Source organism: Oculina patagonica, chromosome 1, assembly GCF_052425735.1.
Source record: "Oculina patagonica isolate OP01 chromosome 1, crgOcupat, whole genome shotgun sequence".
Classification (NCBI taxonomy): Eukaryota; Metazoa; Cnidaria; class Anthozoa; order Scleractinia; family Oculinidae; genus Oculina; species Oculina patagonica.
In genome coordinates, this window is record NC_135758.1 from 11,019,950 (window position 1) to 11,047,518 (window position 27,569).

The 27,569-nt window shown below is 38.9% G+C and overlaps 1 protein-coding gene and 1 long non-coding RNA gene across 2 annotated transcripts; both read right to left on the reverse strand.

Moving 5' to 3' along the window:
• Positions 1 to 214: 214 nt before the first annotated feature.
• Positions 215 to 22,215, reverse strand: LOC144655529 (WD repeat-containing protein 41-like). The gene is made up of 16 exons (XM_078515772.1): positions 22,185 to 22,215; positions 18,963 to 19,078; positions 13,363 to 13,411; positions 12,346 to 12,486; positions 11,999 to 12,061; positions 10,635 to 10,748; positions 5,912 to 5,978; positions 5,685 to 5,795; positions 4,805 to 4,959; positions 4,224 to 4,278; positions 3,090 to 3,159; positions 2,528 to 2,598; positions 1,782 to 1,839; positions 1,620 to 1,701; positions 1,177 to 1,245; positions 215 to 853 (listed from the first exon to the last, which is right to left on the reverse strand). Exons 4-16 carry the CDS (start codon positions 12,433 to 12,435, stop codon positions 779 to 781), a joined length of 1,080 nt encoding a protein of 359 aa, XP_078371898.1. The 5' UTR covers positions 12,436 to 12,486; positions 13,363 to 13,411; positions 18,963 to 19,078; positions 22,185 to 22,215; the 3' UTR covers positions 215 to 778.
• Positions 13,688 to 16,965, reverse strand: LOC144655521 (uncharacterized). Its single transcript, XR_013571136.1, has 3 exons — positions 16,045 to 16,965; positions 15,644 to 15,733; positions 13,688 to 14,695 (listed from the first exon to the last, which is right to left on the reverse strand). It is a non-coding gene; the product is annotated as an uncharacterized LOC144655521 (long non-coding RNA).
• Positions 22,216 to 27,569: the final 5,354 nt, after the last annotated feature.

A 27,569-nucleotide genomic window follows, 5' to 3' on the forward strand; every position in this document is an offset into this window, starting at 1 on the left:
CTCGTAACACCATTTGGAACAAGCGGAACAAGTTTTTGTGCTCTAATTCGCAGACGGATATAACCGGGGTTTTGTTCGTCTGCAACGCAGGCTAGGGTATGGTGGGAGCTAAAAAAACGCATGTCTCAGTTCAAACAGTTTAGTTACGCCAACAGTACTAACGATTTCCAGACAGCATTGAAATTCTCATATTCATCAATAAAAATACAACAAATTACATTAGGAAGTCACTTTATTACATGGCTAGGTCCAAGAACGGACAGGATAAGTCAAATCCTGGGCTGTTTTGTTTTTATGAGCGGGAAAGTTCACCACAGATCGATTAGCAGTGCTCCTTCAGGGAACTGTGATGCTAAGAATAACTAAATTACAGGAGCTTCAAGTGACATTTGTTTTTTGTCAAGAAAAAATCTCAGTTCTTATGTCCAAAAGCAGATTTCTGGCCTTTATTGGGCGATTTCCCACCTCTTATATTACTGTTAAAAATATAAATCGGTAATTTGTTATTCGCTTAATATTATTCTCTTTTTGATACATTGTTTAGTTATTTGTTCTTTCTCGCTAATAATTTTTATTGAAAAGCTTTAGAGTATACCTCTAAAGAAGAAAGCGACTTGGAAGATAAAATCGCAGTTATTTTGCTGGAACAACAACGACAAAAACATTTTTTTACAAGAATTGTACTATTTCCCTTCGTGTTCCAAACACTTTTGAAGTGCTTGTCATTATTGGTTTCACCCTGTACTTTCATCATCATGATGTAAATGCCGAGCAGTCTTCATGGTGCGGTCTCCATTGACAGCAATATGTCTCGAACCATTTCATTTTTTCTCTTCTTCTCCAATACACCGTCCTACAAAATAGATATGCCGACCTTGTAAATAAATAACAAAAATATCAGGAAAAAATGCTAAAAAAAGAAAATTAAAAGTACATAACACTGAAACTTTAGGCAGCTGCTATAATCATTTGACATGCTTAAATAACTGAGGTACATCCTGTTGTGAGGAACGTATCTGCTTTTCAAGTAGTAATGAAAACAGCTCGCCAACGTTTATGTTCGTAAGTATATACCACTGGACAATGGTCGATTGTTGACTCGCGTACAGACTGGGCAGAGGGGTGGGGGGGGGGGGAGGGGATGGGTGGGGTTGGGAAAGAGAACATATTGCATACCTTCCACAAGACAACAAGGCCATCACATCCACATGAAGCAAAACCCTCCTCACCAAGATTTACTGCCATCTTGAAAACAAAATGAAGAAAAAGTCAATGTTTTAACGTCATTGTGTTTGGGCAAGGAGCTGTGTCTAGCTAGTGTGGCCTTAATTCAGGTGAACGCACTAGTACCAATTGGATGGTAGGGTTTGGTACAAAACGCACGTACACAATAGTGTTTGGGAATACTTAATTTGGGGTAATAGGTGATCTAACTATTATTGTAGAGCATCCTAGATTTACCAGTCATTTTGGTTAATCTTAGCAAAATAAGGTTTAAGTGCAGCATTCGGCGTAACTGACCCTGTAACCTAATTATTATGAACGGTTTTAATTTTCTTATTTCTAAATGTTTAACCTCTTACGTCCATAAGATTTCAAATTAACTTTGCTTTACTTACATTAATAGCACCAGTGTGGGCAAGACACTCCCCGAGAAGAGCTGGAATCATTGGTGCTTTTGAAGATTGAATTTCTGAAATACTGAAAAAATAAGAAAATATAAGACAAGACGAAAGAGACGAGAAGATATGAGAACGGGTAAACATAGGCTTTATATTTACCTTTTACCAAGAAATCTTTCAACTTGCAAAGTGAAGGGTTTTAACTCAGACCCATCACCTGTTGAGAGAATACAGTTTACAAAGAGTCGTAAACCTTAAGACAAAATTAAAAAGACTGGCTGAAAGTAGACGAATCTCTGCCGAAACAGCAATCGTGTTTAATACAAAATAATGTTTGGTCATTTCTTCCCCAGTTATGACAGTAAAATCAGTGAGTGGGTTGGTGGGAGAAAAGGGGAAAAGTGTTTTTCTTGACATTATTTGGCAAGTGCTCGTGCATAGCATACGTATTTTAAAAGCTCTGTCTCTGCAATTTGTAAGTTTTCTTTTTTAGATTAATTGTTGATTGCGTTAAGTGCATACCTTTACGTGTATTATTATCATTCCTCGCAAAAATTATTGGTAATTTCACATTCTATTTTTCAGCATTTTACGGGAAAAGTATCACATTTCAATGTACATACAGTTGCTGTACTGTTGACACTTAATTGTGATTCGCTTTAACACAAAATGCATAAAGCCATTTGTTGAACACATAAATAGTGTACATGTAGAACTAATCAGTTGTTTGGTAAAAGAATGTTTAAATGAAATCTGAGCAGGTGTTATTGTACTAGCAGTGTCGATTAAAAATATAATTCAGTTATGTCACAAGACAACTGCACTCAAAACACGACTGAGTTCCAGGTGGTTGCTGAGCTGCCTACCATTTAACTAGTTCAAAGTTTTAAGAGTAAATCACTTACAGACTAAAAGAGGATTTGGAGAACCCCAAATTCTAACAGAGCCATCTTCAGAGCAAGTGGCCAGGATGTAACTATGAAAAGAAACAGAGAAAATAATTTGTTTATTCATTTAAAAAAAAACTGTATTGCATTGGATGACACGACTTTGACATTAATACCATTACAATACTCATTAAGTGAACAAAATGGAAGGAAACTTGGACTCGCAGGACTTCTTAGATTATATAGACAGTTCTAACCAAACACGTGTACATGTAATTCAATTTTCAATGAAGTATTATTAATAATAACTGCAACATATAAGTGAAATGTCTATATAGGAGGCGTCATGTTATGAGATTCTGCGCATTTTGTTCAATAATGATCTTTACAGGTGGAATAGCAATAATGAAACATACAATCAGCCCTGAAGGATTTTCCTTTTAACCCTCTGTAAATAATTATTGTTTCTATGTGCGTGTCAAGTCTAATAGTGAAGTGTCTTGGCAGCAAAGCCTAGTTTTAAGGCAAACAACAGACGTAGGAACAAACAAACAAACAAACAGCAAACAAAAAATCTCACCCATCACATAGTAGAACAGAATGAATTATTTTCCCATGATGTGCATTTGTGACTTTGGCAAGGCAGTTTCCTATAACAGTAAGGAACATCACCAACTGACATAATTATTTTATACAATGCAACAACAACAGCAATGGCTAGCGTGTACTAGAACAACTGGAACAACTACAGTTACAAATCCACTGGTGTCAAGACCGTTGGGGGGGGGGGGGAAGTAAACACCGGAAGGTTGTGTAACTGTTGCAGTTAATTTTTGATCTCAGTTAATTTTTTTATTTTTAACGAGCTAGTGTTTTCTTTAACTAGTTGATTTTTTATATACTAGGTAAATAATAGGGTTAGAGTATGGGTTGGAGTCATATATTTGAAAAATATTGGTTCACCCAACATTTCCTACGTGGCAAAGTGGATAAGGGGCTGGACAGCAAATCCAGAGGTTGAGAGTTCAAATCCAGTGTAGGTTAGTTAAAAGGAAAAAGAAAAAAAAAAGATAGTAGTTAGGGGAGGGGGATAATAGCAGATGTATAAGAAGAGGGTTAGTAAGGTTGATGGATAGTTAAAATAAAATAAAAAATTAGTTGAGATCAAAACATTAACTGCAACATAACCATTGCAAAGTCTAATTTCTACTTTTGGGAGTAACATGTAATATTCATTTTAGAAATTTTTGTGTAGTGAATGACTGTGAACAGATCGTGCTAAACAAGTGGGCAGTTATAAAAACACAGCTTAACAACTGAAATTCAAGAATTGTACCTTTTTTTATAAATTTTTACAATCGTTGGTCGGAACATTTTTTTTCTTTCAGAAACTTCATAGGCTTAAAACCAATCAGCAACATCATTAAAATTTTAATCTAGCTCTCTGCATGTGTTATGCCAGCCTATGTCATGCTACAGTAATTATATATTGCACACAGTGTACTGAGAAAAATAGAAGAAACAAAATAAATTAATAATTAATTACACCAAAGAGTTCACAAGCATGCCCGCGTTTAATTTATCTATTGTTCTTTGGTTGGATAATGACTACATGAAAGAATGTAAATTAATTTAATAAGTGGTCACACTTTTGGGTCTCCTTGCCATAAAACATACCAATAAGCAATTAATTACTTTCAATATGAGGATGTACCTGACATTACATCAAACAGGAAAAATCCATGACCAATTGAAGCAAAAATATATCTCTGTAGGCGGAATAAAACAGTTAAATAGCTTATAATTAATGAGGTACTGCTAACCAACTGTTTTTGTTGTTGTTCCCTGTCAAGCATTTTGCACCGTTTTATTAGCCACTAGACGTTAACCTGAATTGATGCCGGCTTGTAACCAAACAAGCAACACATCTGCACATTACTGCTGGGTATTGAGAAATTACCGGTCAACTATAGCTCTCTCCTCTGTAGAGGCCTCTTTATTTTTTTCGTACGGGCTGGGAAATGGGGAGAAATTAAGACAGTTTAAAAGTAAGTGCACAGAGCCTGGTTAGAGAGAAATGAAAGCATGCGGGGGGCTCTGCAACTTTTTTGCCCATTCCCTTTTTTTAAATTTTTGTGTTTTTTTTTGGCATTTTCCCCTCAACTGAAGGAACCTCTGGAGAGGAGAGAGTGACTGTAGTGAACGAGAGAGACCCTGGGAACGAGGTTGCACTATTTATAACTGGTTACTTCACAGAAAGAAGTTTATACATTAATTACATATTTAATATCATACCTGATCGACAGTAAACACATGCTGTGTACTAGCAGGAGAAGTGTGATTTGGCCCTTCATAGTTCTTTACAAAGTTAAACTGACGCGTGTAAAGTAAGCTATGAGAGCTCCAAAGAACAATGGCTCCATCTAACGATGCAGAAGCGAACATACTGTCTAGAGTAGAGAGAAATAAAAATTACTTTGTTATACATGTACACCATAACTAAAGCATTTAATTGTGCTTGACTGGTCAAGGTTGCTTGCTAGCTATAGCTCATAGCTTGGAAACTAAGGGGAGGTTAGTCAGGACAACACAAAGTAATTATACTTAGCACAATCAGCATGATGACAGATTACAAGAGTTACTGCCCTGGGAAGTTATCACCATCAGACTACTGAGTTCAGAAACCATTTGCTATTCCAGTCTCTAATTGGGCACAAAATTTGTTATTTGAAAACGCTCTTACAGATTTTTCTAAAATTTCGTCAATAGTTAGTCAATCTACTAAACTTTAACATATCAAAAAATAAACACCAAGTGTCAGTCTAGATTTCGAGAAAATCAAGCTTGTTTGAGAACAAAAGAAAACGTCAATCGTTGCTATGGTAACCGTTGTGACTAAGTGACGGGTAAAAAATTAAAATTTGGTCACATTTGATCATTATGGTGTATTTTGGTAAAAATCGAACATTGGCTTCCTAGGTAATTTTAATTTTCAAAACAACCACCCTTAGTCTAAAAAAACTACATCGAGCCTCCTTAATGCCCATTGGTTGTTAAGTTTGCCACTTGGAAACATGTTTGTGGCCCCTTAATGCGTGCTCCGGACACCTAAAAGGTTCTTCAGTAATTACTTTTAATTATTATTAAATAAACAACTCAGACTAGTTAGACAAACCTGCTACACTGATCAGGCATCTAATAGATGCTCTGTGTGGTGAAAGGTTTTTGAATTCCACTATTTTTAGGTTTTCTGAATCATCTGCAGGTCTCACCACAGAGTACACCACTGTAAAAACAATCAATATTATAAAAAATAATAAAAGTACAGTTATATTATAATTATTTTATTACAAATATAATAGAACTTTATTTTGTTCCTGCTTAAAAGAAACTCAAACTTACCAAGGGACGATTTATTGGAGGCAGCCACTATTCTGTTATTTTTTATTGGCAGCAAAGAATGGATATTGTAAACATATCAGGTTTTGCGCATGCGCGTGAGGACTGGACAGAATCATACACGTGTGCTTGGACTGATCTGTACTCGTTAGATACACTGTTAGATAGAATAAAAGTTAGCTTCAGCACACTTGGAATATCTTTACATGGTGTCAGAAGCGGGATTGTGAAGTAACCAAACATACCATTTAGCTCGATACACTTGAGAAGGTGGAAGAGTGAAGGATTTCCGAACGACACGTGTACGATTGATTCTGACAAGAAGACAACATGGCCGCCAGCGCCTCATTCATTGACAAGGGTCCAACCATGGACTGGAGTACGGATGAAAACCTATACTCACGCTTCAAAATGTGGAAACAACGCTGTGAACTACTCTTTACGGGGCCGATGGCCAAAATTGACGAAGAAATCCAGTGTAAGCACCTTCTTTACTGGGCCGGTGAGCACGGCTTGGAGCTGTTCAACAGCTGGGGCCTCTCGGCAGACGAACAAAAGAAACTCGAAAACTACTGGAATAAATTCGAAAACTACATGAAACCCCACTCAAACGAGTTGATCGCCGCTTGGGAACTTCATAATCTTCGACAAGGTACACTATCGTTGGAAGAATTTATTGCAAAGCTTAGAATCCTTGTCAAAGAAGCAAACTATCCATCGGATCATCATGATCGATTTTTGAGAGACTTCCTTGTACTCGGCATGAATGCAGACCATGTCAGAAAGGAGTGTTTCAAAGAAGGAAATGCTCTAACATTTAGCAAAGCTAGAGAAATGGCAAAAGCAGACGAATCAGCAGACAAGCAGCTTAAGCTAATGAACCCAGTGTCAGCAGTACACCCTGTTAGCTCAACGATGAGAAACCAATTCCCAAGCGACCAGCTGAATCCAGTAGCCGGCGAATCAAAGCAAAACCCAAAAGGCAACAAGTCAGGAAAAGCGCAACTCTGCAGGAATTGTGGTTGGGGTCCTCACTCTCGTGAACAGTGCCCAGCAAGAAATGCAACATGTCATTACTGCCAAAAGGTGGGACACCTTGCTAAGGTATGCATTTCAAAACTTAAAAAGAAGAATGTGCATGAAATTGAAGCTACTAGTAATAACAATGCCCTAGCTGAGTCAGAGCCTACCCAATCATTAGGTGATTATGTGTTCCTGGGCCTAATTGAAGCAACACCTCTGGCCATGAATGTAAATGTTGTATCCTGTAGAGAGAAGGCTCTGCTAGAAGTCTCCTTGGCATTGAAGCCAGAAGGAAAACAAATGAATGCACTTTGTAAGATAGACTCAGGGGCTGAAACAAACATTATACCTAAGTCCCTATACCAGCAACTAAGCCCTGAGACACTAAGCTTACAACAACCTACAGTGAAGTTAACTGCTTATGGTGGAGCCGAGATCCCAAATCTTGGATCTTGCCAAATATATGTGAAGGGTCCTAACAATCCCAACCCCAGAGTCATCCAAGCAGAAGTCGTTGACGTTGATGGTCCTGTCATAATTGGTAACATGTCTGCACAAGATCTAAACCTCCTAAAGCTCAACTGGCCAGTCACAGCCAGCACAAATGCAACTACCCAGAATGTTGTGCAAAGTGAAAAGCCAATGCCCAATGTACATACTGTTAAACTATTTGACATCAGAGGCAAGCAACACCCTTTACCACTGACAAAAGACTATCTGTTGAAAGAATATCAGGATGTCTTTACAGGAATTGGCTGCTTCCCAGGACCCCCATACCATATCGAAACTAACCCTGACGTTCCCCCAGTACAGCATGCCTCAAGGCAGGTTCCAGTGCAACTACAGCAAGCCTACATAGAAGAGCTAGACCAGTTACAAGCAATCCGTGACATGCCTTCCCCGAAGAACCTTACAGAGCTGCAGTGCTTTTTGGGCATGATTAACTACCTGAATAGGTTCTCACCCATTCTAGCCCAAGTGTCAGAACCTGTGCGACAGCTGATGAAAAAAGATGTACCATTCTTGTGGCAACCGGAACACCAAAGGTCATTCCAGAACCTCAAACAAGCAATCACCGAAGTACCAGTCCTAGCCTATTACGACCCCGAAAAGGAAAACCTTATCCAGTCTGATGCGAGTCTTAAAGGCCTTGGATGTGTCTTGATGCAAGAAGGAAAACCAGTATGCTATGCCAGTCGATCGTTAACTGAAACTGAGTCTCGATACAGTAACATAGAGCGAAAGTTACTTGCTGCCTGTTGGTCGCTTGAAAAGCTTAACCATTACGTGTTTGGTAAGAAGGTGGTCATTGAAACCGACCACAAGCCACTCGAAAGTATCTGGAAGAAGAGCATATCAAGCGCTTCACCGCGTCTTCAGAGGCTCCTACTTAAAATGTCCAAATACAACGTGGAGATCAGGTACATTCAAGAAAAAAGCAACGTGATAGCAGATGCCCTTTCCAGGATTAGCCACATGGAGCCCCCTGTAGCAGACAACGAAGTCCCCGTGGTGGAACTGGACACGATATCTCGAACACTGCCAGCCAGCCCTGCCAAACTAGATGAAATACGAGAGTGCACTGATCAAGATGTTGTACTCAGTCACTTAAAAGATGTCGTGCATCATGGATGGCCAGAATATCCAAATGAATGCCCACAAGACCTGAAAGAGTTCTGGAACTTCAGAGAGGACCTGAGTGTTGAAAATGGCCTCATTCTTAAGGGACACAAACTCGTAATTCCCAGTAAGCTACGCCCACAGATGTTACAAATCATACACCAAGGACTTATGGGAACGGAGAAATGTCTCCTGAGATCAAGGGAAAGCCTGTTTTGGCCAGGCATATCAAGAGACATTAAAGAGATGACAGAGAACTGTCCGACATGCGCACAGTTTTCCAAACAGCAACCAAAAGAAGCATTGCATCCACACAATGTACCCAGTTATCCATGGCAGAAGCTTGGATGTGATCTGTTCGACTATCGAGGTGCCGAATACTTAATAGTCGCAGACTATTACAGCAAATACCCCATAATTAGAAAGTTGAGCTCCACGACATCTGCTGCAATAATCAACCACCTCAAATCAATCTTTGCAGAACACGGCATACCAGAAACCCTGGTATCTGACAATGGCCCTCAATACAGCAGCAGGGAATTTGCAGCGTTCTGTGACCAATGGGGTATCAATCACATTACTAGCTCACCAGTGTATCCAAAGAGCAATGGATTTATCGAAAGGATGGTACAAACCGTAAAGAACCTTCTAAGGAAGTCCGAGGCTGCAGGGCAAGACCCATATCTTGCACTCTTATCATACCGGGCCACGCCTGTTGACAGCAACTTACCATCACCAGCCAAGTTGCTGAACAATAGAGAATATTGCACACAACTACCCAGCAGTGGACGACTCCAACGGTCACAAACAAAAGAATGCCACCAAGATCAGCTGCAGCACCGCCAAGATGTTCAGAAACTGCAGCATGATGGCAAGTCCACTCGTGAGCTACAAAAGCTAGTACCAGGCCAACCGGTATCGGTGTTTCAACCAAACACCAAGACCTGGACTCCCGCGCAAGTGAAAGAGGAAACGAACCACCCAAGATCCTACATTGTAGAGACAAACAGTGGTTCTGAACTAAGGCGCAACAGAATACAGCTAAAACCGTCAGGCCGAGTACCAGCAAGCTTTGAAGGGCAACTGCTCTCTAACCAAGACAACTCAAAACAGTCCAGTGCACCTACATCTACATCCCACCCAGTCCCGTCACCAGGATTACCACAGACACCCCAGAAACCAGCTACAGCTGCTGAGGGAAGTCCCGACCAGCATTTGACAACCAGAAGTGGTCGCGTTGTAAAGAAGCCATTAAGGCTAGACCTTTAAACTTTGTTAACCAGAACAACTCAGCTTAGCCGTCTGAGAACTTTGTTACGTTGGGTTTTAGTTTGAACAATACTTGTGTTGTTTAGGTTCGAATTTATAGGCCAAGTTAGTTTCTTTCACCCGGCAAAGTTTTCAGGGTGGAGATGTAAACATATCAGGTTTTGCGCATGCGCGTGAGGACTGGACAGAATCATACACGTGTGCTTGGACTGATCTGTACTCGTTAGATACACTGTTAGATAGAATAAAAGTTAGCTTCAGCACACTTGGAATATCTTTACAGATATCAGCTGAAATTGAAGACGAATTAATAATCAAATAAGCAGGGGAGCAGGGAGCAGGGATGGCGCAGTGGTGAGAGCGCTCGCCTCCCACCAATGTGGCCCGGGTTCGATTCCCGGACCCGGCGTCATATTATGTGGGTTGAGTTTGTTGTTGGTTCTCGTCCTTGCTCCGAGGGTTTTTCTCCGGGTTCTCCGGTTTTCCTCCCTCCACAAAAATCAACACCTCTAAATTCCAATTCGATCGGGAATCCGAGGGCCACAGGTTTGTCAGTTGAAAGACTGTTATGTGCAACCCTCGTAAAACAAAGTTGATTTATTTATTCTCAATTCACTCACTTTACCAGTATCCTGATAATAAACTCATTAGTATCAGGAACGAATACAAAATCTTTTTGGATTGCTCTGCTTAAAGCTACTACTAACAATAACAGTAACATGTAAAACACATTTAAAACAGCATTTTGGTTTTTAACAGTTAGAAAAAAATGCAGACTAAACTTCAGAAATCAATCTTAAACAATTATACACATACAGTGTTCACTATTTCTTGCCATTTTGTCAAGCATCTCTCCTTTCTCGTTCCAAACACACAGGTCCTGACCACCAGAGAAGAAAATCTTGTGCTCTTTCATGTTAACCAAACACTGTATGACAAACAAAAACACAAACAAAACAACAAATAAATAAACAAACACAAAAATAAATCAATCAAACAAACAAATAAAAGACATAATGATTAAGTATTTTACTCCACGGTACATAACTAGTCAAGAATCATAGTGCCATTCGTAGCTGGACGTCCTGTGACCAACCTCTAAATAAAGATAAAATGTCAGAAATGGAAATTGGCAGTCTGGGTTCATGCTCTGGCCAGGGTCACTGCATGTTGCCGTTGTGCAAGACAAATTTTACTCACACATGCAGTGCCTTTTTACGACTGAATTTATTCAGGAGTTTAGTAGCTGGCCCAATGGCACTCATTAAATATTTGGTCGGTCGGTCCATCATCTGTAAACTTCTCATTGCAACTCCGCCGACCAGCAGATATACTATATTTGTCACTAAACTGCTGTATTTAATACCTCTATTCAACGGCCACCTCAGTCTATTAAGCGGCCGCGGCCATATTTTTGCTGTTGCAAGTGTATTATTTATATGGTTTTGTACCTAAATTAAGCGGGTAGCAAATTATCTTTCCAAGCGAAATGGTGACAAATAAATAAATTGTCCGTCAAATATCTTGAGCTAAATTTTTTCACATTCTAACTGTTAATGCAAAAAGGCATAAGAAACTTATCAACGATGTTTTGCATATTTTTTTGTACATATCAACCCGAACATAGTCTGATCTGTACATTTCAACCACGTGCCCTCTGTGTAAGAGCTAGAACTATGCATGGGCTGGAAATGCACTTGATGATTTGTTACAATGAATTTTGGATTTATCTTCCATCATATATGTTCACTTTTTAAAAGCATTTTGCTATATAAAGTCAATAAAAACATGTTTACTGCCATTGCTATCCAATTTTTATTGTACCTCTATTAAGCGGCCAACTTCTATTAAGCGGCCACTTTTCAAAGTCCCGAGGGTGGCCACTTAATAGAGGTTGGACTGTATATCAATTGGTTTCATCAAACTTAATGCTGGGCTTTAAACTCTGCGATTGATTAGCATCCCATCCAGGGGATAGTAGTAAGATTAATAAAAATACTCCCATAATCACTTAAATTATGCTGCAGAAACCAAGATTATGCTCAGCAAGGTAGGTTACATTGTCTCAATGCAGTCCATACGTAAAATTTTATATTAAATTAATTTCAATTACGTATAGTGTATTAATTTTATTATCAATAAAAGAACTGTCTAATTATGATAAAAGTGCATGCAGACCTTCACAGAGCCTCCATGTTCTGTGATTGTGTGAAGACATTGACCATCATCCACATCCCAAACCTTTTAAAAACCACCACAAAAACAGAGAGGGTTAAGGAAAGAAAAGGGCGTAAGATCTGATCTTGACCACTTGTAAACTAATTTAAATAACATTTAGTACAGTACGTCAGGTAGCTTCATGTAACTGTAATTTGTAAGACATTTTTACTGATATCTTGATTTCATTTGGAATTGGTGCGACATAAAATAAAGCACTTGCAAAATCAATGTGCCCTGCTGAAACACCTACATAGAGCTACAAATTTGCCAAACACAGAAACTGCAAGGAATTGATGCAAGGATACTAATATGGTTCTGTCTGAGGATCCAGTCAGCAGGAGAGTGGTGGCTATGTCTTCATTCTGATATTCCTGTCTCTGGTGCAATAGAAGCATGCATTTAATGGGTCGCGAGTGACCTCTGAGAACACTTAGACGTTTTCCAGTCTGTAAAAAGAAAAATTGAATGAATAGTTAAAGCTGTACATTCTTTAGTTACCTTTGTGAGATTCTGTTCGCTGAAGCCAAGAAAGTATTACAGTGACTGAACATCATAATGATATGGGAAAATTTCATTTGTATTTACTATCAACACACTTAATTAATATACACAACTACAAAAACTAGTTTTGAGGTCTTCTGACGAAACTAGTTTTTGTAGTCGTGTATATTAATTAAGTGTGTTGATAGTAAATGCAAATGAGATTTTCCCATATCATTATGATATTCTTTTGTTAATAATTGGTCAATTTCAAAGGTTCTTGCACAAAATAAAATGATCCGTAGAGGAAAAACTTTTTCCAGGGGCGGATCAAGGGGGAGGTTGTAGGGGTTGTGCATCCCCCCTGAGATGATCGACCTGCCGCTTGATATTCCTTTTTGCCAGTAAAATTTGTTTTTGCCACCAGACAGTTGTACCATTCCTTAGTAGTGTACCCCATCCTAAAAAAATCCTGGATCCATCCCTGCTCCCTCATCTGAATGTAATTTATATATGTAATAATTGAAGGGTTTGGTGCAAACAGGGTGGTAGCAATTTTATAATAGTTTATAATAGTTTTTGCATTTGAGTTAGCTGAGAAACATGAGGGGAAGACAAGTTTGGAAGGATGAAAATGTCAGCAGAACACCAGCCACAGGCGTGTGTCAACAACTTTTCTGACTTGAGATATCTCCCATACTTTCACAAGTTTCTATAACTTGATAGAAAATGGATAAAATTGTGCTTGTTATGTGTTTCTATCAATTAAAGAAGCACAGCTCTTGGCACCCCCCTTAGTGTGTCACTAAAATGCAAAACAAATAGTAAAGTAGAGTGGAAACCTTGGTATCCCAAATGATTGCAAGATTGTCATCAGATGCTGATGCAAACCTAAGGATTAATAAATAGTCATCAGTTTAGCATCCGTTAAGTAAAAAAAAATTAATTTTCAAAAAGTTTCCAAAGATTTGCAGAGCGACAACAATAATATAAACCAATAAACCTCGCCTTACGAATAAGGAAGAAATCAATCAACCGTGTAAACACAATGCTCACTGGCGAAAGTTTTTATTAATTATCACATATCAATGAGAGCAGTAAAACAATTATTGTTTTAATCGAGTAAACTTATTGTTTTTTTAAAAGATTGTTGGAGTGAGGGCCCTTACCAAACTGGGTGATATGGGACATATATGGACCGTGTATGGGTCTGATATGGGATAATGTATGGCCCATATATGGGTTTGATATGGTTTTGATATGGCACATAACCTTCCATATCAAACCCATATTTTGCACATATTGCCTCTCTATTGTCTTAACTATGGGAAAGATACGTATTTCGTAAAAATCCATACTATTCCCATATGTGGAAATGATATGGGCTATGGGAATGGTATGGGAGCTTTAATCAATGGTACACGAAGAAAAATGATATGGGAATTGTATGGGAGCTTCAAACAGTCCCATACCAATCCCATATCTATGGGAAAGATACGTATTTCGTCAAAATCCATTCTATTCCCATATATGGGAAAGGTATGGGGCAACAGGCCCATATCAATCCCATATGCCTGTAATAATTGTTCCATTAGCTATGGAAAAGGTATGGAATTTTTATAATGGAAACAATGGATTATGTGAACAACCCATGTATCTATGTAGAAGAAAATCACCATTTCGCATTTAAACTTTAAATACCTTTATTGCAAATCATGCATTCTTACTTTTTTCACATGCAATTTAAAAGTTTTTGAATAAGTGATTCTTTAACATTAATGTGTTACATAATGATGTCAGCTCAACGTTGGTTGCGGTAAATTAAAAGTTAAATTTTTTAAATGGACAACTTAAAAGTTGATTCTGAAGTGTCATAACATTTAAAACTGCACAAGGCTTGTTCACGTCTTACTGTAGCTTATATTAAAAACGATAGGCGAGAGTCTCTGTTTTCAATAATGTCTTGTTGGTATTGTAATGTCTTATCAAAGCTGTATGACTTCTTTATCGAGACACTAGCTTTTGTATTAAATCACTGTTCATTGCACCCTGGCAGCTGCATGCAGGTATTTGTGTCCTTGGTTGATGTCTGGCCTCCACACATTTCATATTAATCTTCCTGACAACCTGGCTGGCTGAGTAAGCCATCTTTGGTGAACTTTGAACACACTTTACCTAAAAGCAGAACCAAGAAAAAAATATTATTGTCGGTCTCATTTGGGTTACCGATAATTTAATAAAATAGTATGGCTGTGTGTTCAAACTCAGAAAACTGTTTGAGCACTTACCAAGGTAGCATTACTTTTGTTTGCCACCATTTAGATAGCACAGCAAACTGAAAGAGTACTCTTACCGTTGCTTTCATCTAAGCATGAACACTTTTTGCCCAAAAATGATCTACGTGTGATTGGATACTAAACATGGCATGATTTGTCATCAAAGGTTGAAGTTTAGCAGACCCTAATGGCAACTTTTGGACTCAAGTTTCAGCATAAACATTGAGAACGGACAAAACTTTACACAAAAAGTGATTCAAGTGAACCTTCAAATGCATATTAACATAGCTCATGCAGGATCAAGAAGTCTCTATATCCAATCCTTTCACCATTTCAAAACCGGAATGTGTTGAACTTTGGGTGCGAAAGTTGCTGTTACGGTCTGCCAAACTACAACATTTGATGACAAATCATGTCACGTTCATCATACCCAATAATATCATGTTTCAGCAGTGAGTGTTGAGGCGTAGATGCAAGTGACGGTATTAATTGATATCACATTGGAACTTAGTAATTTCACACACGGTTACAGACAATGTTAGATTGGGACATTCCATTTCTTATCCTAACCCAACCCCCCCCCCCCTCCCCCTCTATTGAAGGCAACCTCCATCCCAAAGGGTGTCGGAATATTTTTTCAAAGTAGCCAAAGCTTCAAAGACACCAACAGCAAAAACTGCGGTGTCTGATTTGTGCCCTCCATAGGGAGTGTTTGGAGGAAAAAATGGGTTGTCTAGGCATCATTATTAAAAATTTCAAATATTTTAATAAACGAAATTGTTATTTTTTGAGAAAAATGACTCATGAATGTCTGTGATAAAATAAAAATGTGGAAACTTTTACTGACCTTCTAATGTGAAGTGTGATGTACATGCATGTAGTTCATCTTCATGCAGGACCCTCAAATCATCTTCATACCTCACATACTACCAAGTCTCTGTTAAACAAACCAAGTCGATCTATTTAGAAATAGCTCGTTAAGTTAACTCAGGTCAACTCAGTGATAAGAACTTGCATGTGTATAGAAACAACATTGAGTTTGATCTGAATGAAATTCGTGCGAACTTTTACTCGTTTATCAGTCAAAAGTACTTTTCACTATGCCTTAGATTTAGCAATTAACTTTACAACGTAAAATTTGCCAACATAGAGGAGACAGTTTATAAAAACGCGGGTCTAGAAAATGACACTTCAAGCTTTAGGACACAGACTTGCACACAAATCAACCTGAGAAATGTCACTACTTACCTTCTCTTAGAAGAGCTGGGGCATTTCTTTTTCGTGAGGTACGACCAGCCATCGTTTCTGTCACTAACTTTGGTGTTGAAAACACGAAATCATCGCGGAATTTTTCCCCAAAAGTGGCTAAAACACTCAAAAAAACAGCGAAGATCACGATGGAATGGAGAAAGCGACAAAAATTCGAAAAGGACGCGTTCTTTTCTGTCACTTCGTAATTGGTTAAAAGTGACCACGTGTTCCAATGTAGCTGCGTGCGCATTGTTCGTAATCTCGCTCCCATGCTCTCACGGTCGCGCTCACGTGGGATCGGTAATCAACCAAAATGGCGGATTCATTGGCGATGAGTAGATCGTAGAAAAAGAGGACGCTACAAAGAACACATGCAGTATTCGAACCCGTATAAATTCCAGGCAGCAAGACTACAAAACGTACTCTAGGTAAACGATGTCTACGTGATTTTCATCGATTGCAAACTCCAGAATGATGTGATAACAAATTTGAGTTCAAAGATGATGTCTTGTTCGACGACCCATGCAGCTACATGAAGGTGTTCCAGCGAGTGCTGCAGTCAGCTAGTTTACCTGAAAGTTGTAATGACAACAATGAACAATTCTGCAACAATAACGACAAAGTTTTCAACGCGTACGGATTGTGGAGAGTTTATAGCCGAAAGACAAAACGATAACACGAGTGACGCGACGACAAGCTTTCAGATTTCACCGATCATGACAGTAAGCTATGTAATGTAAGCTTGTTATGTAATTTATTAAAGATGACGATGCTTCTTCAGACATTTTCATGCAGTGTTAAGTATAATTGTGAATCAGACACTGAACCTTTTCCAGAAGAGTGTGAAACAGAGAACGGTATTTATTTCGGTGCTCCTATCACAACCACTTCGAGCATATGTATAATCTCCCCAGACCTTAGCAAGCACAAGAGCTAGAATTTTTTGAAGCAAAGCAGTGAAGGTTAGAGTTAAATTTTTCGTTTTCCAAAGGACCTTCAACATCTGTTGGCTGGTAAAAAGATACAGAACATGATTTTCAAGCGCTGTCAAGCAACCCTTCAAGTTTATTTTTTGCCTAAGTGGCCATTTGGCCACTGACTGCTCAAGTTTGTTCGCTGTGAAAATTTAAGTTGCTAAATAAGCAAACACTTTCAATTCTCCTTCTCAATTTTAGTCACCAGGCTGGCAAGTTCGTTTCCAATTTAGTCGCCAGCTCCAAAATTGTTGTCGCCATGGCGACTATATAGTCTTAACTTGGAGGGTTGTCAAGGTGTGCTCTTATAACCCTTGCAAAAGCAAACCAAATATCTCCTTGTAATCCTTAGCAGAGCACGAAGATTGGTTTTGAAATGACAGCTGCGAAAGGAGATTTGAAAAGTCAAACTTAAACTTTCAGCCAACTTGACTGGTCACATTTCCTCAAAACATTTATATTGCTGTGCAAGGCAAATCATTAAAGAGGCCCCGTCGGTGTAATTTCCGACAAGCAACACGGCCCAAAAAGTAGCGACAACACATAAAATAAAATCGCGACAAACGACGACCCTTATAGAAAAAAATTAAATTCCGACAAGGACAGGCAATTTTTCTTCAATTTAGTTTCCGACAGCGACATGAAGAGCTATAAAACAGCGACACGGAACATTTCAAAATTCAGACAAGCAACACAAGGATCCTCCTGGCAGGGCCTCATTAAAATATTGAACAATTAAAACAGATGGGGATTACGGTATTGAATTTCAAAGTTGTGATATGTTTATTCATTGTAGAAGCTGGTTGTTATGTTTGAGAATATTTGATTGGTAAATAAAATCCACTTGGCAATAATTTAATTATCATTTAGCATGGCAATGGCATTTTGACAGACATGTTTCCACAAATTTTAAATTTTTTAATTGCTTTCAATTAAAATAAACTTTATTGCAATTAATTGCACCTTTTTAGTTTTTTTGCACCATTTTGTTGCTTTTGAGTACTTTTCAGTAATTTTGGGTGGTTTTCTGACATTTTGGAAAAATTTTAAAATCCAAGATGGCGGATCCAGGATGGCGGTGGCCGTTTTGACATCATGATGTAATATTATTGACACACAATGTGGTGTCATCATTTCACGGGACATACTGGGGTATATCAGAAGATAGATTTTCGAACATCCACCCCCACTCCCGGTCCTGTTAGCAGTTGATATGGGATACCCATATATCCCATAGTTTTTCTGTGCAACATAATAATCCCATATCACTGCCATAGAGAGAGAAAACAAGAATTTAATAACAGCTGATATGGAATAAGTATGGGTAACATATTCCCATAGTTTTTCCATACAGCATGATTATCCCATATCACTTCCATACTAAAGGAAAGTGAACATAGATTACCTGATGATATGGGATTCCTATGGGTAACCTATTCCCATAGCAAAACCATACAAAGCTTCCCTTTGGTTTAAAAACCCATACTCTTCCCATACCTTGAAATTTTACAAAAATGGGCCCCATATCAGTTCCATATAATGGTCTAACCATCCCATATCTATTCCATGTATGGGCCAGATATGGGCCATAATTTGCCATATCAAACCCATACTTTTACTTTGGTAAGGGGGGGGTGAGCTGAAGCCCCTAGAGAGAACTTCTTGTTTCGGGACAGATGCGGGAAATCCAGAGCAGGAAAGATGGGCTCATCTTGCCCCCTCGGATAGCCAATCAGAACACAGGATTCATCCTTCATCCTGCCCACACACGGTTTCAGCCATAATTATAATAATAATGAAAATTTACTGACTTGAACATATATTTTGGGGTGTTTATAATTGATTGTATATTAATTTATTTATTTTGACATGGCCCTATTCTCTCAGAGGAAAGCTAGGATAAAAGCAAGCATTTATTTGACATCGATCTAAGGTATTTACCTCCTGTCATCAATGATGGTTAACAGATGTACAATGTCTGTGTGTGAGGAGAGAAGTCTCAGCTCTGTAAATGGATTTCTTGGTTGATCATCTTCAATTTCCAGTACAGTGTCTTCCTACAGACAGCAAGGCAAGCTATAATCAGGGACTGTAGGGGAGGGGGATGGAAGGGGGTTCAAGAGTCTTACATTCTTAGTAAAACAACAAGGAACTGGACATCCCCCCTCCCCCGCCAATTTTATGCGAGCAAACTTCTGGGTGTGTGGGAAGCACTTGGCTGGTTGCCTCATGTGTGTTTATAAAAATTCCTGCATGCTTCTATAACTCAACAATGCACTTGGGTGCATTTTTTATTTCAATCTTTACTAAAATCAGGAAATGGACATCAAATTGGAAGGGATACTCGACCCACTATTATTTCTGATACCTATCTTCCAATTTTTACCATGTGATGTGTTTTGTCCAAATTATGAAAGTTGGTGGGTGGGTTGCAAGACATATATATATGGCCCAGCCGGTCGATCTTCAATTTACCCCTCACCCATCAAAACAGTCCTCAACTTAGTGGGTTAGGATTCTAGTATGCCATTATGTACACTGTGTATGTGTATGCATAGACTACATGCTACAAAACAGCAGTTGTTTTTCAGTTTTGCATTTGTTCATTTTGGAGGACGCTTCAAAATTATTAATTCACATATCATTTATCAGATTGTAATGCCATTTGTCACTCATTAACAGGTAGTAACGAAAACGAAGACCCCGAAAACGAAGACCTAAGACCTAAGACCCGTACGAAAACTAAGACCCATACGAAAACTAAGACCCATACGAAAACTAAGACCCGTACGAAAACTAAGACCCGTACGAAAACTAAGACCCGTACGAAAACTAAGACCCGTACGAAAACTAAGACCCATACGAAAACTAAGACCCGTACGAAAACTAAGACCCGTACGAAAACTAAGACCCGTACGAAAACTAAGACCCATACGAAAACTAAGACCTATACGAAAACTAAGACCCGTACGAAAACTAAGACCTAAGACCCATACGAAAACTAAGACCCATACGAAAACGAAGACCCGTACGAAAACGAAGACCCGTATATATGAAAACGAAGACCCGGCCAAAACCAGCGTTACCCAGAGTTGCGTGACATTAATAATAATGACAGAATAATATTGAAGCAGACTGAGCGTACTAAGAACGTACTACTGATCAAAGTCTAGACTTGATCGAAAACTAAAACCTGATCGAAAACGGTTGCTTCTGCGTCACAGAAGAGACAGCCAAAGTCCCCCAGCAGTAATGCACCGTATCGAAATCTTCTCGCGCACAATACTTGCTTAAATAAACTTCGCTACCCGATTATTATTTCTCGCTTTACATCCGCGTAGAAGGGTGCGGAGAGAAAAAATTAATACAGGTGTCAAAATGTACTAACGGGAAACTGTGCCGATCTATCACCTCTTCACATCTGCTGAGCGGCAGTCTTTCGACTCTACTTAACCTAGCTAAAATCGCCTCCTTATAATACAACTGACAGAGCATAGTGCCCTTTCTAAACATCTTTGAGGCGTCAAAATAAATTGGACGACCAAATCCAATTTTACCGAACGGCTTACTTTGTACAAATTTATGTCACGAAATAGGAGTCTGTGTAGGCCTGTCATCTGTTTTTTGCTTAGTAAATAAAGTTTTTGTTAGTGCTTCTTATGTGTAGTCATATCAATAGTGACCTTTCATTCATTTGCCGGGGCCGACAGGCGTACTTGCTAAGATGTTTTAATTTTACTCATGTAGCGCGTAGCGAGGCGTACTCACTTCAAAATGTAGGATTTCAATGAAACTTGATCGATACGTTCTCAGTACTCGTCTGCTTCAATATTATACTAATTCGTAGAGTACAAACATCGCGCAAAACGAGTACAAATGTCACACGATATTTGACCATATTTGTACTTGTCTCATTTCCCCGACCAAAAGATTAAAAACCTTGGCAAGTCATGTGTGACCTAGGCTCCCGCAGTGCTATCAGAAGGAACAGCATCTTTTCATTCCGTTTACGTGTTGAAGTAACTGTAACGTTCCATTTGTCGAAAAATTCTCACCGAAAACTCCATGTAAATGTAAAGCGCTCATTGATTTTCGATTTCAGTAGTACGTTCTCAGTACGCTCAGTCTGCTTCAATATTATTGTCACTATTATTAAGGTCACGCAACTCTGGGTAACGCTGGTTTTTGCCGGGTATTCGTTTTCGTATATACGGGTCTTCGTTTTCGTACGGGTCTTCGTTTTCGTATGGGTTTTAGTTTTCGTACGGGTCTTAGTTTTCGTACGGGTCTTAGTTTTCGTACGGGTCTTAGTTTTCGTACGGGTCTTAGTTTTGGTATGGGTCTTAGTTTTCGTATGGGTCTTAGTTTTCGTACGGGTCTTCGTTTTCGTATGGGTTTTAGTTTTCGTACGGGTCTTAGTTTTCGTACGGGTCTTAGTTTTCGTATGGGTCTTAGTTTTCGTACGGGTCTTAGTTTTCGTACGGGTCTTAGTTTTCGTACGGGTCTTAGTTTTCGTACGGGTCTTAGTTTTCGTATGGGTCTTAGGTCTTAGGTCTTCGTTTTCGGGGTCTTCGTTTTCGTTACTACCCTCATTAACACTGTGTAATAGCTATATGATCTCATTGCATGTTCAGCACATGATTTACATATAGTACCCTCAGTAGGCGAACAGAAATCAATACTGAAATAGTTCAATGGAACGTGTTCTTTGTTTGTTTGTACAATTTCCTTTCCCATCCCTCCCACCCATATGGTGGGCAGAGAGCTTTATTTCTTTAGGGTTTTTATCGGTTTTTGTACTACTGTGAAATAAAACTCTCTTTATGCCAAACAAATGATGTGTTCTATTTTGTCAGTTGTCAGTTCGGATAGAATGATATCTAGGGGGAATTCGCAAAAAAATTAACCTTATGACTGTTTTTACAAAACCAGATCAAGTCTTGAAACTTATTCTAAAGCAAACCAGGCGAGCAAGTGAAAGGATTACAGGCTACACTCAGCTATGAAATACGCAAGTTTATAAAAATATACCCAATACAGACAAATGGGCCTACAGATACTGCAGATCATAGTTGGTGCAGATCGAATTGCAGTCACTGATTTTGCAGACACTGATTAGCGCTGATTAGCATCTAAAAGTCTTTCCCCAATTAATAGCGGTACCTTTTGTTTTCCTCTGTTGTCCGGTCGTCTGCGGAACAAAATTTTTTACTGCTATTCATCGAGCCACTATCAGCACAAATTGTTGAAGGTTGTTTGAGCAACTCTGTTTTTGCAAAACAACTGACGAGATCCGCCATGTTGAATTTTATCAGGGGTTAATTTCCGAGAGGGAATGGAAATAAGTCAATAAACTGAGGGGGGTGCATCCTCGGAGACCCAGGGGCAGTTAGTGGGGGCGGGGAAAAGTCTATACGGGCGAAAAAAAAATATCGGCGAAGAAAAGTCAAGAACGAAAATAATAGCCCCTGCCACAAAACTTTTGTTTTTTTTGTGCCCAATCAGAGAGCAGCAAGACCAGGAGTCGTTTCGTGTGTTCTTACACGGATAGATACACGAAGCCCAGTTGGTCGCCATGTTTTCTGTTCGTCGAAGCTACAGTTGAAAGAGAAACGCTGCAGTCACAGATGTAGAGGAAATCGTTCGGCATATCTGCAAGAAACTTACGCGAAATACGCTGGATCTTCGTAGGTGTCGTACACACACCGATTACGTAACTGATGTCGATATAACTTGGACGTGTTTCGAAATTCGCTTTCTTTGGCTGGACGAACAGTTTCTTTCTCCTGCTTTCTCGCATCACTTGCTGTTACTGAAACTGTGCCAATGCTGAGCAATTTTCTTTATCGCACGGGCCAGGCAGGTATGTCGAGCAACGGACGGCTTCGTGTACGAGAGGAACACAACTTTCTTCAGCTTTCTTTGAGAACAGTGAATTAATTGATGTATTAAAATCGTTTTTTTTTCCCTGACATAAACGTGCAAATGTAAATGCACTTATTTAGGGTGACCCTATTCGGCGGAATGGCGGAATGGCGGAATGACGGAACGGCACGCGGAATGGCGGAATATCCTAAAACACGGAATGACGGAATATCCTAAAACGCGGAATGACGGAATATCCTAAAACGCGGAATGACGGAATATCCTAAAACGCGGAATTGTAAAACATTAAAAAAGAAACAAAAACAGCAACAAAAACAAACAAACAAAGGGAACATTTGAACTACTAACTTTCTCAGACGCGATTATAAAGGATAAGAATGTCGCTAATAATGATTCAGGTTCTTTAACTTGTGGATATTCGTTACGGTGACAGAGAAACCAAGTTGTTTACGAGAGGGGCTAGCAGTTGAAAACCAGTTAACACTTAATATATTCCTTAAAATGACGGGTTCTTTTTTATATCTTCTTAATCGTTCGAGGACGAGAAAAATCAGCTTAAAACAGTATAGGTCCAGTCATCGCACCGTTCAAAAGATCCATTACTTAACCAGGTATTTCGGTTCTCTATATTTGCATGACTCTTGTAACTTTTTTCTCGTCTCTGGGACTGATACCACAAGGAAAGCACTGGTCAGCTCTCGTCCGATCGCCGAAGTTAAGCCCTGTTGGTCGGGGTTAGTACTTGGATGGGTGACCAACCGGAAACCCCTTGTTTTTGGTTTCCTTTTATTATAATTTCTCAGTACGAACTCAATAAATTTCAGGCCCTTTCATTTTCTTTATAACGGCTTCGTTTACGTACCTTGGCTTTGTACGTTTCATCGTCTTGAACGGGGCGAGAACGTCTTCTGTATTAGCGAAATCCTCACTTGATCACTCGATATCCTACCACAAAATCCTGGCTCGAGATCGACGGCCTCGAACGATTAAGAAGATATAAAAAAGAACCCGTCATTTTAAGGAATATATTAAGTGTTAACTGGTTTTCAACTGCTAGCCCCTCTCGTAAACAACTTGGTTTCTCTGTCACCGTAACGAATATCCACAAGTTAAAGAACCTGAATCATTATTAGCGACATTCTTAGCCTTAATAATCGCGTCTGAGAAAGTTAGTAGTCCAAATGTTCCCTTTGTTTGTTTGTTTTTGTTGCTGTTGTTGTTTCTTTTTTAATGTTTTACAATTCCGCGTTTTAGGATATTCCGTCATTCCGCGTTTTAGGATATTCCGTCATTCCGCGTTTTAGGATATTCCGTCATTCCGTGTTTTAGGATATTCCGCCATTCCGCGTGCCGTTCCGTCATTCCGCCATTCCGCCATTCCGCCGAATAGGGTCACCCTAACCTAAAGCTCTTGTTAACTCGGTATAACCTAAATTAAGGAAAGCTAGTTTTTACTCACTGCTTTCCTTTGCTGTGTGAAAAAATCCGAGAACAGGAACGTTTTCTGCAAGACAAAACAAAACTGGAATAAGCACACAACTCTTCCCCATCATTTGAAACCATGTATATAAAATTAACAAACCAAGCGACTTCAGGTAGCCCAAATTGTCGAAACAAGTTCCTCTCAATACCACGTCATTTATCCAAATAAAATATCCATTACAGAAATATTACCGAATGTCTTTTAGTCTGGTACGGCGATTGTCATTTATGAATCGTTGAACATATTTTTTAAGACGGTGGTTAGCGGATATTGTGTAAAGTACTACGATGAATTGCAGCAAGATCGTAACTCTTCTTTGTTTTCTTTTTACTGATTAGTTTAAATTAACCGTTAAACTGAACTATCTTAAGTCAAAACTTGGCTTAGACGCACCATATTTATTATGTATGTACTTACCGTTCCAAATCGCACTGAAATCAAAATCAGTCTGGGTCTACAACAGGAATCTGTCCTTCAAAATGGCCTGAACGACTGTTAGATTTGCTTGGTCTTTTTGTCAGTAACGTAACTAGCTTTCGATTTCGATTGTCATCCTTTGACTTCACTGTATGAAAGCTTTACGCCAACTGTTGTTAACCTTAGCACCGAAACTCTTTGATTCTACTGGGATTTACATTACACTATACAGGTGTCTATTTTTAAGTATTTTGACGTGACTCTTTTGCGCGCCCTTAAGTTTCACTTTTAATATGTTTCAGTTTTCACTCGGAATTTACGTCACTGAAGACAACTCAGCTGCTTCCTGTTTTTTTCACAGTAGTCCATCATGACTCAACACGTTTGTTTTAAATCGGTTTCAATACTTGTTTCATTTTAGTGTTGTTTACCACTCTATCTATAATTATTCTATCTATATATTATTCCACATTGATGACATAATGATTTTTATTGTTTAAAGAAACCGACACGAGGACTGCTCGATAATACCGTTATTATTGCACGATCAAGACAGCCAATAAGACCAATAACTAAAATCAGCCAATCAGAACGCTTTATTGCTGGTATCAGACCACTGGTAAAATTTCTACCGCTCTCTTTCAATCATGACGTCAAGTTGGGCTGTTCACAAGCTGTTCGACACATTTTTTTCTGGCAAATCTTCATATTTCGCACAAATGTTCTCTCCCTTCGAGCAACTTCTTTCTTTTTGAGTAACTTTTTGCATTCTGAGCTATTTCTAAACCGATGATTTCCGAAGATGGACCCAAAAAATGGATACTTGAAGGGGAGTCTCGAGGGTTTTTTTTTCAGGTAAATGACACTACACCTTTATATCCCACCCCCCCCTCCCCCCCCCCCCCCTTCATCGACATTAAATGAACTTTCCCTTACTGGCCGTACTGGATTTTTTTTCTATCATATTTAGTTTTAATTTATATATAGCAAGTTAATTTCCTAAAAATCTGATACACTCAGAACACGCTGAATGCTGCATAGAAACCTTATTGGCTGAAACAGGATGACTGAGAAAGCTAGGACGGGTTACTGAAGCTATGCCCTGCACTAACAGCTAGATCACATATTCACCCCACTAAAGGCCAGACTACGAACGCCCTATACCAGTGTTGCATGCATGAGTTCTGTATCAACACCTATTTATAATTCGTCATATTGTTGTCAATGGAGACCGCACCATGAAGACTGCTCAGCATTTACATCATCATGATGATAGTACAGGGTGAAACGCATAACGACATGCACTTCAATAGTGTTTGGAACACGAAGGTCGAACGAAGGGAAATACAGTGGCCAGGATTCACCGTGTCTCATTTCATTTATTTGTAATATGACTAAGGATGATTCTAAACTAGAATCGAAACACTGTTCATCCGCATTTATTTGTTTTTCACATGTAATTCATGTTCCACATGTTCGTTGCAGGAAACTCCTGTCCACATGCAAGTTCATATGGGATTCGCCCACGCGCTGTTCCCATCTGTGGCTTTGTAGCTCAGCTGGTAGAGCAGTAGTCATGCAACCCGAAGTTCGTGGGTTCGAGTCCCACCTGAGCCACTGAATTTTTTTCAGTGGCCAGGATTCACAGTGTCTCATTTCATTTATTTGTAAGGGAAATACAGTTGAACCTCTCTAATTCGGACAGCGAAGGGACAGCGCAAAATGTCCGTATTAGAGAGGTGTCATATTATAGAGGTCACCACTATAACGTCATTTCTATGACTCCGCTAACAGCATGAAGTGTTCAGTAACTAAAATGAGGCCACATTTGTCTTTTACCTGCATCCAAATTGATTACTGTACAGTATTGAGACAATGTCTATCTGTAGAGTACTACATTGTTTATCTCAGCTACGTGTACAGTGTATTGATGCGAATCACTGTTTTCAAACGAAATGATCTACAACGCAATGCTGCATGTGAAGAAGTAATATTAAACACAATTTTAAAAAGACATCGTCTCTGTCTAAGGTAAATAAAACGTTGTTGTATTTGCAACCACAAATGGAAAATTCTGTAAGACCTGTAACATACATAAAATACCATCACCTGATCACCGGAGTGTCCGTTATAAAGAGGTTATATAATTAAGTTTATATGATTTTGCTCTCTTGGGCGGAGATTAGAGGTTTTTTCTAAAGGAAATATGTGACATCGGAGATTGTCCGTATTAGAGAGGTGTCCGTATTAAAGATGTGTCCGTACGGAGAGGTTCGACTGGTGTACAAATCGTGTAAAATAATTGTTTTGTTGTTATTGTTTCAGCAAATAACTGCGATTTTGTCTTCCAAGTCGCTTACTCGTCTAGAGCAACTCTACAGTTTTTCAATAAAATTATTAATATAATTCAATAAAATGAGAACAATATTAAGCAAATCGAAAAATAGCGCATTTATATTTTTAATAGTAATATTAAGTGGCGGAAAATCGCATGCGTAAAACCGTCGCTTGGCTCTGAAGGATTTGCCAATAAAGGAACAGAATGTTGCCTTTTGACATAAATGTTGATTTTGTTTATTTAACGATCTGCGTTTTACTAGCATCCCATCTAGGGGGGAAGTAAAAATATTTCTAGCCGCTTAATGCTTTCGAAACCGGAATAAGCTCTTGCATTATGGGCCACTTGATTCGAGGCTTTCCTTTTACTATCCACAAGTACTACATAGAAAACTATATTGATGAACTCACGATGACTTTTATAA